Below are 19,658 nucleotides of genomic sequence, written 5' to 3' on the forward strand. Positions count from 1 at the left end.
ATAGGCTGGGACGTTTTTCACTGGGTTGTTGAGGGTTAAACCATGACCTCATAGAAGGTTATAAAATAATCAAGGGTAGAGATAGGGTGAATTGGAAAGGTCTTTTCCATAGGATGTGTGTGGGATGTCAAGATGAGGGGGCACATTTTTAAGGTGAGAGGAGAGTGATTTGAAAAAGACACAATTAAGTTCTTTACACAGAAGGTAGTTCCTGAGGAAGGGGTGGATGTGGACACAATTACAATGTTTAAAGGACATTTGGATTGGGACATGATTCAGAAAGGTTTGGAGGGATATGGGTCAGAAGCAGGCAGATGGGACTAGTTAGGTTGGAATTATGTTCAGCATGGACTGGTTGGACCGAAAGTTCTGTTTCTGTGCTGGATGACTTGAAGACCTTCTTGGAGTTTGCTATAGAGTATTAACATGGACCAAGGGTGGCTTAACAGACGGAGAGCAGTGATTAGGAATAACCAGGATATTTTTGGATTGCTCAGTTGTAGGTCGTGGGACTCGAAGGTTCAGGACCCGTGTCACAAGCTATCTATGCTCCATATTAATGACTGATCTTTGGGGACTGCGCTGTGGCTGTTTAATCATTGATTAGATTCAAGGCAGAGAATGATGGAACATTTGGACAATTCCTGAGGAAAGCAGGAAAGTTGGGATGGAGGGTTATCCCTGATATTGATGGACCAAGCAGCAAATGGGCGACTGGAACTCTATCCCCTTTGTTCCCCTTTCTCCACACAAGTCTCACAATGTCCCTGCACATTGCAGAAAGATGAGAGCTCATTCTTTGGAAAGCAAATACATCTGACAGTATCTGACAGAGAAAACACTGTCTTCCCAGCTGGAGATTCCAACTCCATGGAATTAGGCCTGAGATTTGTGCAGAATTCGATACAGCAACAACTCCTAAAAGGAGCTGCCCTCATAGAGGTAGTAAAAAAGTTAAAGGGTAAGTCTGCTGGTGTTTTAGTGCCCTCTGGATTGTTGCTCCTGGGTGTGTAAAAGTGATTCCTTCTTCTCATCCACATTCCCTTCAAAGGAACACTGTGAAATCAAGATGTGAGAGGGAGCTTGCTCCTCCCAAACTCTCAGTTGACTTCGATTGCATCTGTTTGAATGTTTCCCTTGTGATACTTGCATCTGCAGGAGCAAAGGAATTCCTGCCAATCTTAACAGAGTCAAAACAATGCCACAAACTACAGTCACGGAGTCACAGAAGGTGTACACAAAAAGACCCTGCAGCTCATCATGTCCGTGCCTGCTCAGAAACAGCCACCTAACTATTGTGATCCTGTTCCCCAGCACTTGGCCCACAGCCTTGTAATTTCTACACACTATACATCGTCAACATCTTCAATGTTCCAAGGGTCACAACAGGCTGTGAGTGCCATGTTCCCAACACCCTCTGGGTGCATGCGTTTTTCCTCACAACCTCTTTTGCCCTTTACCTTAAACAGTTGTCTGTCTATGTCTTTGATAGAAACATAGAGACATTGGGGATAGATTAGATTAGATTCCCTACAGTGTGGAAACAGGCCCTTTAGCCCAACCAGTCCACACCAGCCCTCTGAAGAGTAACCCAACCGGACCCATTTTCCTGTGACCGATGCACCTAACACTATGGGCAATTTAACATGGTCAATTCACCCTAACCTGCACATCTTTGGACTGTGGGAGGAAATCCACACAGATACGGGGAGAATGTGCAAACTCCACACAGACAGTTGCCCGAGACTGGAATCAAACCTGGGACCATGGTGCTGTGAGGCAGCAGTGATAACCATTGAGTCACCGTGCTGCCCCATAAAACACAGAACGGTGCAGCAGAGAAAGCTGTTGGAGTAAGACCAATGATCACTCCGTCCCTGGGTGGTCTCAAACCTTTCAGTTAGCAGCTGAACACACAGACCAATTGCACCACAGAGACTGGATAGGAGTAGCCATTTGATGCTTCCAGCCTGCCCCACTGTTCATTTTGATCATGGCTGATCATCCAACCAAACAGTCTGTTCCCATTTTCTCTCTTGATCCCTTTAGATCGTGTATCCGACTCTTTACCCACCAACACTTTCTATGTCTGCAATCTCCACCAGCACTCTCTCCCCCTGACCTTCTCATACCTTTATCATGTCTGAAAAGTATTCAACAAGAAAGTTGTGAAGCAGATTACTCAAACGTTCAGGAATTGGAGTGTTATCTTTATATATCAGGTATCATGAGTTCCAACCTCACTTGCAAACGTTTCTATTGTTTTCATAGTCTACCTTTTTTGATAAGTGGTACTTGCTGACGTGTGAATAGTGTTTTACAACTGATAAACATTATCTGAACAGCACAGAAAGCACGCATATTTGACAATGAATATTTTCCCTCTCACTGCCTCTCTCCCTCTGCATGTCTGACATGCTCTTTCTCACACACACACACACACACACACAAACACACACAAAACGGAAACAGTCCCTTCAGGCCATGATGACCATTTTCCCAAACTAAATTAATTCCAACTGACTGTGCATGGCCCATATCCCTCCAAATATTTCTTACACATGTACCTATCCAACTGTCTTTTAAACATTGTAACAGTACCCACATCTACCACTTCCTCAGGAAGTTCATTTCACACATGAATCATTCTGTGTAAAAATATTGCCTCTCATGTATTTTACTAAAGTCTTTCTCCACTCACTTTAAAAATATCCCCCCTAGTCTTTAAATCCCCAATTTAGGGAAAAGGCATTTACCATTCATCTTATCTATACTCGTCATTATTTTATAAATCCCTAAAAGGCCACCTCTCAACCTCCTATGCTCCAGTGAAAAAATGTCCCTGCCCATCCAACGTCTCCTTATAAGTCAAACATTCCATTGCTGGTAACATCCTGCTGAATCCTTTCAGAACCCTCTCCAGCTTACTAAAATCTTTGCTACCTTCTCCCACCCTCCTCTCTGACCTATCACCTCCATCCCCACCCCCATTCACCTATTATACTCTTTGCTACCTTCTCCCCAGTGTGCCCCGCCCCCCGGCCACCTATTTATTTCTCCACCCTGACAAAGGGCTTTTGCCTGAAACATCAATTTTCCTGCTCCTCGGATGCTGCCTGACCTGCTGTGCATTTCCAGCACCACTCTGATCTAAACTCTGGTTTCCATCATCTGGAGTCCTCACTTTTGCCTAAAATCTTTCCTATAATAGGTTGACCAGAACTGGACACAGTACTCCCGAAGAGGCCTCACCAATGCCCTGTGGAGTCTCAGCATTACATCCCAACCCCTGTACTCAAAGAGCAATGAAGGCAAGTATGCTAAATGCCTTCTTAATCACCCTGTCTACATGCGATGAAAACCTCAAAGAATTATGAACTTGAACCGCTGGGTCTCTCTGTTCTACTGCACTACCCAAGGTCCGACTTTGAGTTATATAAATCCTCTCCATGTTTGTGTTACCAAAATGCAATGCCTTGCGTTTATCCAAATTAAACTCCATCTGCCACTTATCAGTCCATTGATCCAATTAATCAAGATCCCTTTGATGATCTTCTTCACTATCCAACAAACCACCAATTTTGGTGTCATCCACAAACTTACTGACCATGCCTTCTATACTTTCATCTAACTCATTTATATAAATGACAAACAGTGGAGCCAGCTCTGATTCTTGTGGAACACCGCTAGTCACAGGCCTCCAGTTCAAAAATCAACCCTCAACCACCACTCTTTGTTTCCTACTGTTAAACCAATTTTGTATCCAATTGTCAAGCCCGCCCCGAATCCCATGTGATCTAATTTTACTAACTCGTCTACCATACTGAACCTTGTCAAAGGCTCTACTAAGTTCAAGTAAGCGATGTCTACCATGCTGCCCTCATTGTTCTTCCTGGTTCCTTCCTCAAAACAATCCAATTTGCGAGTCATGCTTTCCTTTGCAAAAAACCGTGCTCCCTAATCATTCTCATCCTGCCTACACTCTCCTGCTCTCTGTTCCTATTTCCATAAAAGAGAGCAAATTTGATTATTCTAACAGTAATTGCAGTGCAAAGTGCATTTCAAACAGCATGCTCCATGAATCGCGTTTAGGATAAAGCGAGTACAAAGGTTAGCAATTTGCTGAGAACAATCATTCAGTGTCTCAGTGGAAAGTGTTACATTTAGTCAGCACTACCTCCTTCATCTAATGTTGTGAGTATTTAAACTTTACTTTTGTCTTTAGATATTGAGTGTTCAGTGCTGATTGGTATATTGGTAAAAGAAGGCAAAACAGTTCCCAACAGATATTTATAAGTGCTGAAAGGTGAGTAGTTGGAATGTGGTGATGGTATCAGAGCTTTTCAGGATCATTACACTGACAGTTTCACACGTCCACATATCTGCAGTCACTACCCCATGTTGAATCTCCCCAGCTCACACTCTGCGACCTTGAGAGCGGGTTGCAGATGCCAGGAGATACAATGTTCAACAAGTATCAGAAGACCCCGCAAGAAATAGAAACAGGACTAGGCCATTTGGCCACTCAAGCCTGCTCTGCCATTCAATAGGATCCTGGTTGATAAAGACATTCCTCACTTTCACTATCCTGCCCTTTCCCTGGAACCCTTGATTCCCTGACTGACTGAGAATCCATCTGTCTCAGCCTTAAATTTACAGGAGGACTCTGCCCGTATAGCTCTCTGTGGCAAGGAATTGCAAAGACTCACAACACTCTGTGAGGATTCATTCGTCCTCATCACAGTCTTATTCCTGAGAAAGTGCTTCATATGGGTAAGAATGTGGAGAGTGAGGGTAATAATGTGCTGAGACGGTAATAATGTGCAGAGTGAGGGTAATCATGTGCATAGTGAGAGTAATATTGTGGAGAGTGAGATTAATAACGTGGAGAGTGAGGGTAATAATGTGGAGAGTGAGGGTAATAATGTGCAGCATAAGGATAAAAATGTGCAGAAAGGGAAATAATGTGCAGAGTGAGCGTAATAATGTGGAGAGTGTGGGTGATAATGTGTAGAGTGAGGATAATAATGTGGAAGTGAGGATAAGAATGTGCAGAGTGAAGGTAATAATGTGGAAAGTGAGGGTAATAATGTGCAGAGTGAAGGTAATAATGTGCAGAATGAAGCTAATAATGTGGAGAGTGAGGGTAGTAATGTGGAGAGTGAAGGCAATAATGTGGAGAGTGAGGGTAATAATGTGCAGAGTGAGGGTAATAATGTGCAAAATGAAAGTAATAATGTGGAGAGTGAGGGTAATAATGTGCAGAATGAGGGTAATAATGTGGAGAGTGTGGGTGATAATGTGGAGAGTGAAGGTAATACTGTGGAGTGTGAGGGTAATAATGTGAAGAGCGTGTGTAATAATGTGGAGAGTGAGGGTAATACTGTGGAGAGTGAGAGTAATAATTTGGAGAGTGAGGGTAATGATTTGTAGAGTGAAGGTAATACTGTGTAGAGTGAGAGTAATAATGTGGAGAGTGAGCGTAATAATGTGCAGAGTGAAGGTAATAATGTGGAGAGTGAGAGTAATAATGTACAGAGTGAGGGTAATAATGTGGAGAGTGTGGGTGATAATGTAGAGAGTGAGGGTAATACTGTGGAGAGTGAGGGTAATAATGTGGAGAGTGAGCGTAATAATGTGTAGAGTGAGGGTAATAATGTGAAGAGTGAGCTTATAATTTGGAGAGTGAGAAGTGAGGGTAATAATGTCCAGAGTGAAGGTAATAATGTGGAAAGTGAGAGCAATAATGTGGAGAGTGAGGGTAATAATGTGCAGAGTGAGGGGAATAATTTGGAGAGTGAGGGGAATAATTTGGAGAATGAGGGTAATAATGTGCAGAGTGAAGATAAGAATGTGCAGAGCAAGAGTAATACTGTGGAGAGTGAGGGTAATAATGTGGAGAGTGAGGGTAATAGTGTGCAGAATGAGAGTAATAATGTACAGAAAGGGTAATAATGTGCAGAATGAGTGTAATAATGTGAACAGTGAGGATAAGAATGTGCAGAGTGAGGGCAATAATGTGCAGAGCGTGAGTAATAATGTGCAGAGCAAGGGTAATAATGTGGAGCGTGAGGGTAATAATGTGCAAAGTGAAGGTAATGATGTGGAGAGTGAGGGTAATAATGTGGAGAGTGAGGGTAATAATGTGAAGAGTGAGGATAATAATGTGCAGAGTGAGAATAAGAATGTGCAGAGTGAGGGCAATAATGTGCAGAGCGTGGGTAATAATGTGCAGAGCAAGGGTAATACTGTGGAGAGTGAGGATAAGAATGTGCAGAGTGAGGGTAATAATGTGGAGAGTGAGGGTAATAATGTGGAGAGTGTGGGTGATAATGTGCAGAGTGAGGGTAAGAATGTACAGAGTGAGGGTAATAATGTGCAGAGTGAGGGTAAGAATGTACAGCATGAGGGTAATAATGTGCAGAGTGAGGGTAAGAATGTACGGCATGAGGGTAATAATGTGCAGAGTGAGGGTAAGAATGTACAGCATGAGGGTAATAATGTGCAGAGTGAGGGTAAAACAGGGGAGGAAATAAGTGATGAATCACAGAAACGGAGTTCCCCATTTGTTTCAATCTCCCAGCTACCCGTGACGGTGAAGATAAAGATTGTTGACGGGTCAGACAAAATGCAGATCACAGCAACTTGTAACAGGGGCTGTCAAAAGCAGGCGGAGGAAGTAAAGCATCACGGATTCAGTGCTGAATGGGTGAATTAGCATTATAAGTAATATAGATCAAGAGGCACACGCAGTACGTTTATTCATTTGTTTCAAGGTTAAAATTATGCAGATATAATCCGGAAAACGTGTGGTTATCCACTTTGGTAGCAAAAACTGGAAGGCAGGTTATTATTTAAATGGCAATAGATTGGCAAAAGGGGGGAAGTGGAACAGGACCTGGGTGTCCTTGTACACCAGTCACTGAAGTTAAGTACATAGGTGCAGCTGGCAGTGAAGAAGGTAAATGGTACGCTGGCCTTCATAGCGAGAGGAGCAGGGAGGTCTTGCTGAAATTGTACAGGGACCTTGGTGAGACCACACCTGGAGGACTGTGTGTAATGTTAGTTTCCTTATCTAGGGAACAATGGAGGAAGTGGAATGAAGGTGTGTCAGATTGATAGCTGGGATAGCACCACTGACCTACAAAAAGAAACTGGGTCAGTTAAGACTATAGTTTTTAAAAAATGAGGAAGTCTCATTGAAAGAGGACTAGACAGGGGAAACACAGGAAGGATATTCCTGATGACCCAAGGAGCCTGGAGCTAGGGCTCACTCTTTAAGGATACAAGGTTGGTCATTTGGGACCAAAATGAGGAGAAATGTCTTCACCCAGAGATTGGGGAGCTTGTGGAATTCTCTGCCAGAGAAAGTGGCCAAAGCCAGAACATTTATATTTTTCAAGAAGGAATCAGATATAGTTCTTAGGGCTTAAGGGGTCAAAAGGTTATCGGAAGAAAACAGGAACACGGGACTAAGTTAAATGATCACCCATGATCACATTGAATGGTGGAGCAGGCTCAGAGGGCCAAATGGTCTACTCCTACTCCTATTTTCTATGTTTCTACAATACCTGAAGCTGCCTTGAAAGGATACCGGAGAGGTCGAGAGAGAATCCAATCTAACCCTGTGGGTAGCCAAAACATAAGGAAGAAATGACCAAACTCCTGTAGGGAGATTATCAGGAACTAGAAGCTAAACCATTGAAGAATTATTACCTCAGGATTATCATGTCAATCATGTGCAAGTTGACATTGCGACAGATCGATGGAGTTGGACGAAAGAATGGGGCAGAAAGGATGGGTCCCATTTCATGGGTGCATGTGCCTTAACTAAGGGACGACAGGATTGTACCATTGAAATGCATTGAACTGGAGCTAGCTGGGGACTAAATTCACATCAGAAAGCACACTATCGGTGGTCACAAGATTTGGAGATGCCGGTGTTGAACTGGGGTGTATAAAGTTAAAAATCACACAACACCAGGTTATAGTCCAACAGGTTTAATTGGAAGCACTAGCTTTCGGAGCATCGCTTCTTCATCAGGTGGTTGCGGAGTACACAATTGTAAGACACAGAATTTATAGCAAAAGTTTACAGTGTGATGTAACTGAAATTATACATTTTAAAATACCTTGATTGTTTGTTAAGTCTCTCATCTGTTAGAATGACCATGGTTGTTTCACTTCTTTCATATGGAAATCACAAACCGTTTTTTAAAAGTTACATTCTCAGGTTAACTGTAACAATTGGTGTCAGCCCAGATAAGATGTTGAAGGTTAGCCCCCTGTGTTCTGTTGTCTGTGCCAGACTGATTCTAATCTAAAAAATGAGTTAACAGACTCTTATATGGATTCTTGCAGTTTTTGAGCAAAGTACAATGTAACTCTGCAAGTACAAATTCACCCCACAAACATATATGTGTTTGTGTGCATGTGGGTTTGTGTGTGTGTGTCTGGGATGGGGGATTGTGAGTGTCTGTGAGAGACAGTGCATATGTGTGTGTGAGAGTATAAAGGGGTCTAAGTCTGTGAGAGGGTGTATCTGTGAGTGTGGGAGTGTGTGTGTCTGTAGGAGTGTGTGTGAGTGTCTGTGTGCGAGTCTGTGTGTGTATAGGGTGCCTGTGTTTGTGTGTGTGTGTAGGAGTGTCTGTGTGTGTATATATTGCAACGGTGGTCACCTGTAGTGTGACATGAACTCAAGGTCCTGGCTGAGGCCCTCCCTATGGGTACCGAACATAGCTATCAGCCTCTACTCAGCCACTTTTCACTGCTTCCTGTCCCAAAGTCCACATTGGTGGATGGTCACCCAATGGTCACAAAGGCTTAAAGTTGACAACCAAATGCTCAGATGGAAACCGAAAGAACTGTCAATCAGAAACAAAAACAGAAAGTGCTGAAAAAGCTCAGCAGGTCTGGCAGAAACAATTTGAAGTGAAGAACAGAGTTCAACACACAAAACATAAGTATATCAGGTAAATTTAAAAAAATACTAAAAGGGATTAAATAATTAAACAGACAACAAAATGTGAGTCGAACAGGTAGTCTGAGGAAAAATGAGAGTGTGTTCCCCCAGCAGATGTTCCTTACAAAAACATACAAGGAGCAAACTAAGTGAATTGCTCACTGTAATAAATTAAGTAACTTGAAGGGCTTGGTATTGTTAGCCATTCCTGAAACATGACTGTAAGAGCTTCTTGTCTGGGAATGAACTACAACCGATTTAAAGTTGCCCAAGGAGGGCAGTGTGTTTGGTACGCAACATGGAATAGTCATAGTAACCAAAGATCATATCATTTCCTGAAGAAGGGCTTATGCCCGAAAGGTCGATTCTCCTGTTCCTTGGATGCTGCCTGACCTGCTGCGCTTTTCCAGCAACACATTTTCAGCTCTGATCTCCAGCATCTGCAGTCCTCACTTTCTCTCAAATATCATATCATTCCCAATGAAAGTGCATTGGATTTAGAATGGAGTGAGGCCTTTGCTTAGGCCCTTAAGTTGCTGCTGTGAAGTACAGAGATTCAGCAAGCAGGAAGCATGTTTTCAAAGAGACAGAGGGGGATTTAATTAGAACTCCTAATGTGTGAAAACAGGCCCTTTGGCCCAACAAGTCCACCCTGCCCCTCCGAAGAGTATCCCACCCAGACCCATTCCCTTACATTTACCTCTGACTCATGCACCTAACCTACATATCCCTAAACACTATGGGCAATTTAACATGGCCAATTCACCCTGACCTACACATCTTTGGACTGTGGGAGGAAAGCAGAGCACCCGGAGGAAACCCACGCAGATACAGGGAGAATGTGCACACAGACAGTCACCTGAGGCTAGAATCAATCCTGGGTTCCTGGTGCTGTGAGGTAGCACTGCTGACCACTCTGCCACTGTGCCGCCCCAAACTTTCAACTTATATTTAGAATCAGTAGATTAGCAAAATCACAAATAAACAAGTGTGCCTAGGATATTTTCTGCAGCAACACTTTCTGTTTGCACAAGAGCAGAATGATAATTGCCTGCCAACTGTGACATAGATTACAATTGCATTATCGTTTGATGGCAGGCCATTTAAGTGTCTAAGTACCTTATCAAGCAGTGTGTTTATTTTTGCTCAGTTTGTTCATGTTACAGAGTCTCAAAGATCTATCTTTGAAATGGGACAGCCAGTCTTCCAAGGAGCTAACACTAGAATACACAAAAACTTGCTTTGTTAAAAGTGTTATTTTCATTCTTTATAGGTTCATGGGATCCAGGTGTGGCTAGAAAGGCCAACATTTATTGCCTCTTCAAAGTTGACCTTAAATCAAGGCAACACTCAGACGATAAAGAACAATCGTTGTAGGGATCTGAAGTCACATGCAATTCAGACCAGATTTCATTCCCACATTCGATTTTGTTCACTCAGGGCCATTAGGGAACCACATTGGTTTGTACAGCAATCAATGAGAGTTGGCATGGTCCCCATTACTGAGATTGGGTGTACATTTATCAACATTAAATGGTACCATCAGCTGTGGAATTTGAACTCAGTGCATTAGAATGACCATCCGGGCTACAAGTCGACCAATGTTAACATTTCTCTTTGAGCTGAACATCTGACAAAGCAAAGCGAAATTACTACTGTGCCAATCAATGATTTACATTTAACCTGGAAATGTAGAAAATAGGAGCAGGAGTAAGTTGGTCAGCCCTTCAAGTCTATCCCACCATTCACTATGATTTTGGCTGATCATCTGACTCAATAGCCTGTCCCCACTTTTTCTCATATCTTTTGATTCCTTTAGCACCAAGAGCTGAATCCAGCTCCTTCTTGAAATCACACAATGTTTTGGTCTTGATTGCTTTCCATGGTAGTGGATTGCAAGGCCAGCAGCATATTTTTACAGTGACAAAAGAAAGGTTTGAAAAAAAAAGCATGAGGGGTAATAAATATTTTACACAGAGAATAGTTCATGTGTGGAATGAACTTGCTGAGGAAATGGTGGATGTGGGTACAGTTACAACATTTAAAAGACATTTGGATAAAGTACATGAATAAGAAGTGTTTGGAGGGATATGGGATAAGTGCAGGCAGGTGGGATTAGTTTAACTTGAGATTATGGTCGGCATGGACTGGTTGAACTGAGTTTTCAAGCTGTATGACACTGTGACATTCCTCTTCATCACAGACCGAAATGGTTTACCTCAAATCTTTAAACTTACTTTATTTATTCCTTTAAACAAACTCATATACTCCTTGTCCCACATCTTCAGCAAGATGCTCCACTTCAACTTCACAAGAATCTAATCCCATCATTCATCTGTTGGCCTCCCAAATTTCACCTTCTGTGAAATTAAGCTCAGCAAACAGTGAGTCAGCAGTTACCAACTTGCGCCTACTCTCATTCATTCACCACTGCTCACAGCACCAGAGGTCAAGATTCACTTCCAGCCTCGGGCAAATGCCTGTGTGGAGTTTGCCATTTTTCCCCGTGTCCATGTGAGTTTCCACCTGGTGCTCTGGCTTCCTCCCACGGTCCAAAGGTGGATAGATTGGCCATGGTAAATTGCCTTGTCATGTCCAGGGATTTGCACGCTAGGTGAGTTAGCCATGGTATATGCAGGGATACAGAAGTAAGGTGAGGGCTGGGTTGGGTTGGGATGCTCTTTGGAGGGTTGGTCCACACTGAGGGAGACTTGCAATGTGGAGAAAATCAGTGCTGAGCTGTCATGACTTCCACCTTCTAGGATGATATGTGCAGAATGATTCCCCGTCCTTTGGAGTGGATATAGAAATCTCATGAAGGTGATTGGGTTAAAAAAAAAAGAGCAGGGAAGCTTTCTGCTCTGTTGTAGGCCCATTGTTTTCTCTTCCCCCCCAACTAGAATAATTTGAATAAGTCATCAGACATTACCACATTGAGTGACTTGCTTCTTACTCTGCTCACATTGGCCAGAATGCTAGTATTGTTAGGCTATACAGACCAATGAGTCTCACTGTCTTCCAGCTCACGGCAGACTGGATACAGAAGCACCTTGGAGCTTTACCTCAGATTCCATGGCCCTGGTCTCATGACATCCAGCCTATCTGCATCTAATATTACATGTTGTATCAACATTTCTTAGTACTTTCAATTATTTCTCAGGTACTCCATTGTGTGAAAAGAAATTGGAATAACACTTCCAAAGTATCTCAATGTTTTCTACACAACGATCTGTTCCCATCCTAGCTCGGGTCAAAATTGTTACCTTCCAGCCAAAGCAAGCGTTTTATTTACTCTCGGCCTGTTTTTCATGTCATTTCCCATCTTAGTTCCATCGCTCATTGCCATGTCCAATCAACCCTTAATGAGATTTTTTTTTAACCTCAACACAATGATGTCCTGAACAAATCAACAGCAGCTCTACCTGAACGTTATCTCGCAAGCGTTCGCAATGTCTTAAAATGGGGGAAGTATCTCTATAGAGGGCATTTCTTTTTTTTTACCTCAGACCCATGCAGATAACACTCCAAGGACGTCCAAGAGAATTCCCCATAATTCGAGGCAAATGTTGAGCATCAAAATCAAGCAGTATTTGACCTTTGCAAATGGCCTCTTCGAGTGTCTATGCTTCGGGGGTGCCATCTTCGGCTGGGCCTCCCTGGTCTTTGTGTTGAAGAAGGAGGGCTATTTCTCCGATCTCTGTGACTCAGTCAGCAACATCAGCCACCGTGGAGAGAGGAACAGTACTGGTAAGAGTGTGTCACTGAGCGTGTGCGGGAGAGACACAGAGTTAAAGGGAAAAGGACAGATGTGGGGAAGTGACAGCGAGACGGGGGGATGAGGGCTCTTGAGGGAGACACAGGGTGATGAAGGGGAGAAGGGGGATCAGGAATTAATACCTGCAAAGACATGGCCTTGCCTTAGACATGGCCCAGAAAATGATCAGCTTTGATGCTATGGACCAGACCAAACCCGCCCCCTCTCACAATGTGTCAAGGAATATCACCGAGATCCTATTTTAGCTTATTTAAAGGCAGGTTTTAGGCACTCTGGTCCTGTTGTAATTCAATTGGTCAAACTATTTTATCAAAACAGACTTTATTCTTATACCACAGTTGAAATACAAACAAAGAACTGTTCCAATTTCGCAGCATCCCTTGGCAAAGGAAATACAGCAAAACAGGTTTCCCTAACTTATCTCACTCCTCCAGTCAAGGAGAGAGACACCACCACCTTTAGGTTCCCCTCCAAGATAATTAGCACCCTGACTTGGAAATACATTGCCGTTCCTTCACTGTCGCCAGGTCAAAATCCTGGAATTCCCTCCCTAATGGTATTGTGGGTCAACCCAAGCAGGTGGGCTGCAGTGGTTCAAGAAGCCAGCTCGCCCTCACCTTCTCAATGGGCAAATGGGAATGGCAATAAGTGCTGTTCCAGCCAATGCTGCCATATCCCACAAAATGAATAGATTCTTCAAAAATGGATCTAGCAGCTGAAAGAGAACTCGTGCTTTTTTTTTACAGCAGCAGAGAGAGAGAGAGAGCGGTATCCGGCAGCTTCAACTCCAAAAACACTAATTTCACCAAATGAAAGGAAAAACAAGACTCTTGGGTCTGTGTGTAAGCCTGACTCCACCCGCCTTCTTCTATCTACTTTAAAGAAAACCCAAAACTATTTTCTCTGCTTTCCATGGAACAGACACCTCACCATGAGCGCTCTTCAAGAGAAGCAGGATAGAACTAATCCCTCTTAAAGGCACATCTCATCCCACTTGACACTGACAAATCACACCACCTGACCTTAGCTTTCAATGGTATTTTGGTGGCTGCACCCATTCCATAAACATAATTGGGTTTACTGTTGAGCAGACATTTGATGGACCAAGAATATAGCTAGAAAAGTCCAGCAACTACAAATTCTGCTGTAATAACTCCCATCTTAACTCTCCAAAGTTGGACCAAAACCCCAGTCAGATGATATATTCTGTGGTTGATTAGTTTTTTTTGATGATATATTATAAGGGTCTAATGGTATTATCATTAGACTATTAATCCAGAGACGCAGGGAATATTCTGGGAAACCAGGTTCAAATGCCACCATGGCAAATGAATTCAATAAACTCCAGGGAAAAGGGACTAATGTTGATGACTGTCAGGAAAAATCCACCTAGTTCACTGATGCCTGTTCGGGAAGAAAATCTGTTAGTTTTACCTGTTGTAACCGACATGCCACATACTGCAATGTGGTCAACTCTCAACTGCCCTCTGGACAATTAGGGATGAGTAATAAATACTGACCTGGCCAGTGATGTCCACATACTGTGAATGAAGTAAAATATATATATAAAATTGGCTGGATAAGTGCAGCTACATTAACGTTCAAGAACACAATCACCAATCCATGCAAAATACCTTCTCTTGATCGGTACTGAAATCACTCCCAGAACATTGACTGCGATTTTAGTGAGTGATGAAGTGGTGCTGCTTCAAGCACAGAATGTGTTTCCTAATCGCACTGTCAATATAAAGTATAATATGCAACATTACCGAGGGATTTTGGCACCACACTGTATGGATGCATGAAACAGGATCAAACGCACTATGAGACAACATGATTCCATGAATTGTAAGACTTGGATACTCAGAGCAGCGACACCAGAGGTAGTTAGCCACAGTCACACCTTCATGGTTCATATAAGACCATAAGATAGGGGAACAGGAGTAGGCCATTTGGCTCATTGTGTCTGCCCCACTATTCAATGAGATTGGGGCTGATCTAACAATCCTTAACTCCAAATTCCTAACTAATCCCCATTACCTTGCATCCCCTTGCTGATTACAAATCTTGAATATACTTAACAACCCAGCTTCCCCAGGCCTCTCTGGTAAAGGTTTCTAAGAAGATGAACAAACCTCTTCCCAATCTCTTTCCTCGATGTGTGAGCCCTTCCTCTGAGATGATGTCCTCTCTGCTCCTCCACTCTCCTTCAAATTGAACTGACCCAAATAAACCTCCTAAGAATTTTCTATGGTTTAATAAAGTCTCCTATCATTCTTCTATACTCCAGACACAAACATCTCCTTCCCCCGTATTCACCGAGTGAAATCTCTCAGGATTGCTTCCAGGGCCAGTATATTCCTCCAATTTGGAGGATGGACTTGTTCAAAGTACTCCAGGTTTTGTCTAATAATTTTTTTGTTCGCTCATGGGCTTTGGGCATTGCTGGCTGGGTCAGCATTAATTGCCCATCCTGAGTTGCCCCCCCCCCCCGAGAAGCTGCCTTCTCGAACCACTGCAGTCCATATGCAGTAGGCTGACCAACAATGCCCTGAGGGAAGGGGTTCCAAGGTTTTGACCCAGCGATAGTGAAGGAATGCCGATATATTTCCATGATTCGGAGATGCTGGTGTTGGATTGGGGTGTACAAAGTTAAAAATCACACAACACCAGGTTATAGTCCAACAGGTTTAATTGGAAGCACACTAGCTTTCGGAGCGACGCCCCTTCATCAGGTGATTGTGGAGGGCTCGATCGTAACACAGAATTTATAGCAAAAATTTGCAGTGTGATGTAACTGAAATTATACATTGAAGAATTGATTGTCTGTTAAGCCTTTCATCTGTTAGAATACAGTGATCGTTTCACTTCTTTCATGAAAGCTAGTGTGCTTCCAATTAAACCTGTTGGACTATACATGAAAGAAGTGAAACGATCACTGTATTCTAACAGATGAAAGGCTTAACAGACAATCAATTCTTCAATGTATAATTTCAGTTACATCACACTGCAAATTTTTGCTATAAATTCTGTGTTACGATCGAGCCCTCCTCAATCACCTGATGAAGGAGCGTCGCTCCAAAAGCTAGTGTGCTTCCAATTAAACCTGTTGGACTATAACCTGGTGTTGTGTGATTTTTAACGAGATATTTCCAAGTAAGGATGATGAGTGGCTCGGAGGGGAACGTGCAGGGTTGGTGTTCCCATGTACCTGCTGCCCTTATCCTTCTAGATGGAAATGGTTGTGGGTTTGGAAGGTGCTATCTGAGGATCTTTGGTGAGTTTCTGCAGTGCATCTTGTTGATGGCACACACTGCTGCTGCTGAGCGTTGGTGGTGGAGAGAGTGGTTGTTAGTGGATTTGGTGCCAATCATGCGGCTGCTTTGTCCTCGATGGTGACAGGTTTCTCGAGTGTTGTTGGAGCTGCACCTATCCAGGCATGTGGGGAGTATTCCCCCACACTCCTGACTGGTATCTTGTGGACAGGCTTTGGGGAGTTAGGAGGTGAGTTACTTCCAGCAGGATTCCCAGCCTCTGAATGATTGTCAATAATTAAACAGCAATGAACATAATGTGAGGCCACATGATCTCTGAGTTGCAAAATTTGAAAGTTGAAGATGAAGACACCACCTCCATGACTTGCCATCAGTCTCACTTTGATAGCTCTCATTCCTACCCCTGACCAAAAGTATTGAAGTTACTCTCGGAACCTGAACATGCGTAGACAGGGTCCTGGTGCTAGTACTAGAGGAGGGTTGTCCTGGGATCGGGACAACATGGAAGGAGAGCTGGATTGTCAGATGTGGGTGTGCCCCACTGTCAGAGGAAATCTCCTGAGGATGAATTGTGACTAGACAATCAGTACCAAGGACAGCAGTCCCGATGGAGTACAGCCCAAACGCAGGACTGGAGAAAGATCTGCACTGTCAGTGAGCTGGTTTTGAAGGCTTAAGTACCAGAGGGGCATTGCTCTGTGAGGGTTTAACCCTGCGAGAGCACTATTGAAGGAGCAAGCTTGAGGGAAGATCCCATTGCCAAAGTAATGTGGGAACTGACTGAAACCTCATCTTTTATCTCAGCTGAATACAATACATTGACAGAAATTCTGGAGCTGGTTATCTTCCATGTCCTGGCCCTGCAGTCTACATTCTAATTCATCACAAAAATGATTAGCTTTCAAAACGATCTCCGGTGAATTGGTGGATGAATTGCACTAGCAGTGGAATGTTCTTTCTTATTAATTGTTTTTTGCTCATTGGCTTTTGTTCTCTCTCTTGGTATTCATCAGCCTGGGGCTCTGACAGCTCAGTCAGCTGGCTTGCAATATGTATGATGCCAACAGCGTGGGTTCAATTCCCGCACTTGCTCAGGTTACCATTTAGGATTCTCCATCTCAACCTATCTCCTCACCTGAGAGCCTTCCAACCCTACGGTCTCCGTCTGTCTCTCTCTCTCTCTATAATGACAGAGCAGCCCCATGGTCCTTGCAGACTATGTTGACTTTATCTTTATTCATCAACCTCCATTGAACACAGTCTCAGTATTTTGTCTCACTGCCTTTTTCTGTATCTTTGTCTCCTTCTGACGATCTCGCACGTTCTCAGGCATGTTTTCTGCTCTGTCTCTCTCCATCCAGCTTCTTCAATTTTTTTTGTTGTCAGATTCTTTCTGACTCAATCACTCCTGTTTACTATTTCTCTCTTGATACCTTATCCTTTGCGTTGCTCACCCTCTCTATCTTGCTCACTCTGGTCTTATGCTTTTCTTGATAGTTTCCCTCATTTTTGGCTTCACTTCACACATTTTGCCTCTCATTGCTTTCAACTTATTCTCTCTTCCCATGCTGTCCCTCCCCAACCATGCTCTCCCTCCTTTTCACTCCCTCTCATTGTCTCTCCACCTTCCTTTGAACCAGTGGACTGTGATCTACAGGATCAGCACTTCGCCCTGGTCTTCACGCTGGCATCGTTCTCGCTCTCTTTCATCACCCTGCCCTGTGGGTTCCTGTTTGACTACTGTGGCACCATGGTGACACGATTCACAGCCATGTGAGTCCTCAATGTTTTCTCTGCCCGGGTTACCATTACTGTCTGGTCGTATATTAGCTGCAGGGTGAACGAGGGGAGCTGGGTAGGACAATGAAAGATGGGGTGTTCATGCTAAATTGCCCTGCAGTGTTCAGAGGGTTTGATGGATTAGCCACGGGTAAATGGGATGTTGTGGGGTGATACGGTGGGATGCTCATTGGAGGGTCAGTGCAAACTTGATGGGCTGAATGGCCTCTTTCCACTTTGTAGATTCTAGGTCAGAGAGTGGGAATGGGAGCACGAAGGTATCTGGAGAGGCAGTGTCAAGGGCAGGCAGATGGAGAAAGAGAGGACAGAGGGTGAAAATGGATTGGAGGGGAGAGGCAAAATTTGGAGCACAGCTTTTGGGGCACTTTCAGGGGAGGGTGGGTAGGAGGAGAGAAAAGTGGTTGGATAGATTTGGGGTCGGAACTGGGCGAGGCCAGTGTGATCATTAGTTGGAGTGAGGAGAGGAGGGGGAGGGTAATCCATGGGATGGAGTGAACAGTAGTAAAGGAAGAATAAAGCCCCATTGGTGAGCACATCATTCTGAGGAAACAATCCACTTTGTGTAACAGTGTCCGAGATTGTGCACCTGGTATGAACTGGCCTACAGTGGCCCACTGGCCAGTTTTGAATGTTATTGTCACAAACACCAGCAAAATATTTGTGATTTAAAGGAATTCAGGAGGAACCTCCTACAAAGGTCAAATCATGTATCCACATGGCCATCTTGGTTTTATTTGGCCCTCGAAGGATTGTAGGTGGAGTTAAGGCCAGCATTTATCACCCATCCTAAATTACCCTTGGGGAGGGGGGGTAAGTGATAGACTGGTCTGCATGTGGCTGGGTATCTGGGATTTTGTTCAGGTTGGGTGAAAGAGTACAAGGAGTACAATGTGATGATGAGAGAGTCTTGAATTTATCGCACTGTCTTTCTCCATCTCCCCAGATCTCTGTACACCTCTGCCAATTTAATGATTGCCTTCTCCACTCCAGGTGAGTCAAACACCTTTATTTCTGTGCAGAGTCTTGGCAGATGGGTAACGCTATAATCCAGTACATAAAGCCTGTTAATGATGATGGTCAGAACAGAAAGATGTCATTCATTCTCACCATATCCTACCAACCTTTACAACATTCTAATGTTCCTTACTGTCCTAAATGTTTACACATACATGAATGACCGCCATCGATTGGCATTCAGGCTTAGCTTAGTTCATTTTAAATGCACATATTGTTCATCTCAACTAACTCATCGGTTAGCAGACTCCACAACATCCCCTTGCTGCATTTCCCTTTTGAATTTATTGCTGTGTATTGCACATTAATGACCAACAGGTTCCTCAAGTTGAACTCAACCTCTGTCTGCTTTATTCAAACATTTCCAAATGCTAATAAGCTTGATGAGGGATCCTTCGATTCCCTGATGTCAGTGCAGCCTGTCGGACAGGGAGAGATAATTTTAAAGTTGAATGAGGAGAATTGATGACCAAGTGAACATGTGAAGCACGGCTGATGATGAAGGGCTTCACAATCCAAGGACAGGATTGTGGTATCATCAGAACACAGGGACAGGAGGAGGCCATTCAGCTCCTCAAGCCTGTTATGCCATTCAATGGCTGTCTGTGGCCTAACTCCATATCTCTGGCCTATATCTCTTAATGCCTTTACGTGACAGAAGTTGTCACCAGGCATGTATTTTTCAACCAGTGCTGAAAATACACTCATTACAGAAACATACAATCCCTACAGAGACGATAGAGACCAATCAGCCCATCAAGTCTTTCTCCACCCTCTGAAGGGCATCCCACCTTATCCATGTAGCCCCAAGTTTACAGGAAGTAATCCACCC

At 43.6% G+C, this 19,658-nt stretch overlaps 1 protein-coding gene across 4 annotated transcripts in view; it reads left to right on the forward strand.

Annotated features, from left to right (window-relative positions):
- The first annotated feature begins 4,161 nt into the window (after positions 1 to 4,161).
- Positions 4,162 to 19,658, forward strand: part of LOC122548350 (equilibrative nucleobase transporter 1-like) — a 36,236-nt gene continuing 20,739 nt past the window's right edge. For 3 of the 4 annotated variants that reach the window (XM_087983063.1, XM_087983064.1, XM_087983066.1), the window contains exons 1-3: positions 12,519 to 12,709; positions 17,653 to 17,785; positions 18,756 to 18,802. In XM_087983063.1, the coding sequence (XP_087839189.1) occupies positions 12,526 to 12,709; positions 17,653 to 17,785; positions 18,756 to 18,802 (364 nt within the window). In that variant the 5' untranslated portion in view covers positions 12,519 to 12,525. Of the gene's footprint in view, positions 4,195 to 12,518; positions 12,710 to 17,652; positions 17,786 to 18,755; positions 18,803 to 19,658 lie in introns of those variants that run through there. The other variant, XM_087983065.1, reaches the window with a different exon arrangement.

The sequence above is a fragment of the Chiloscyllium plagiosum genome, unplaced genomic scaffold (assembly GCF_037043375.1).
Source record: "Chiloscyllium plagiosum isolate Xiang-an unplaced genomic scaffold, Cpla_swu_hap1 HiC_scaffold_44, whole genome shotgun sequence".
NCBI lineage: Eukaryota > Metazoa > Chordata > Chondrichthyes > Orectolobiformes > Hemiscylliidae > Chiloscyllium > Chiloscyllium plagiosum.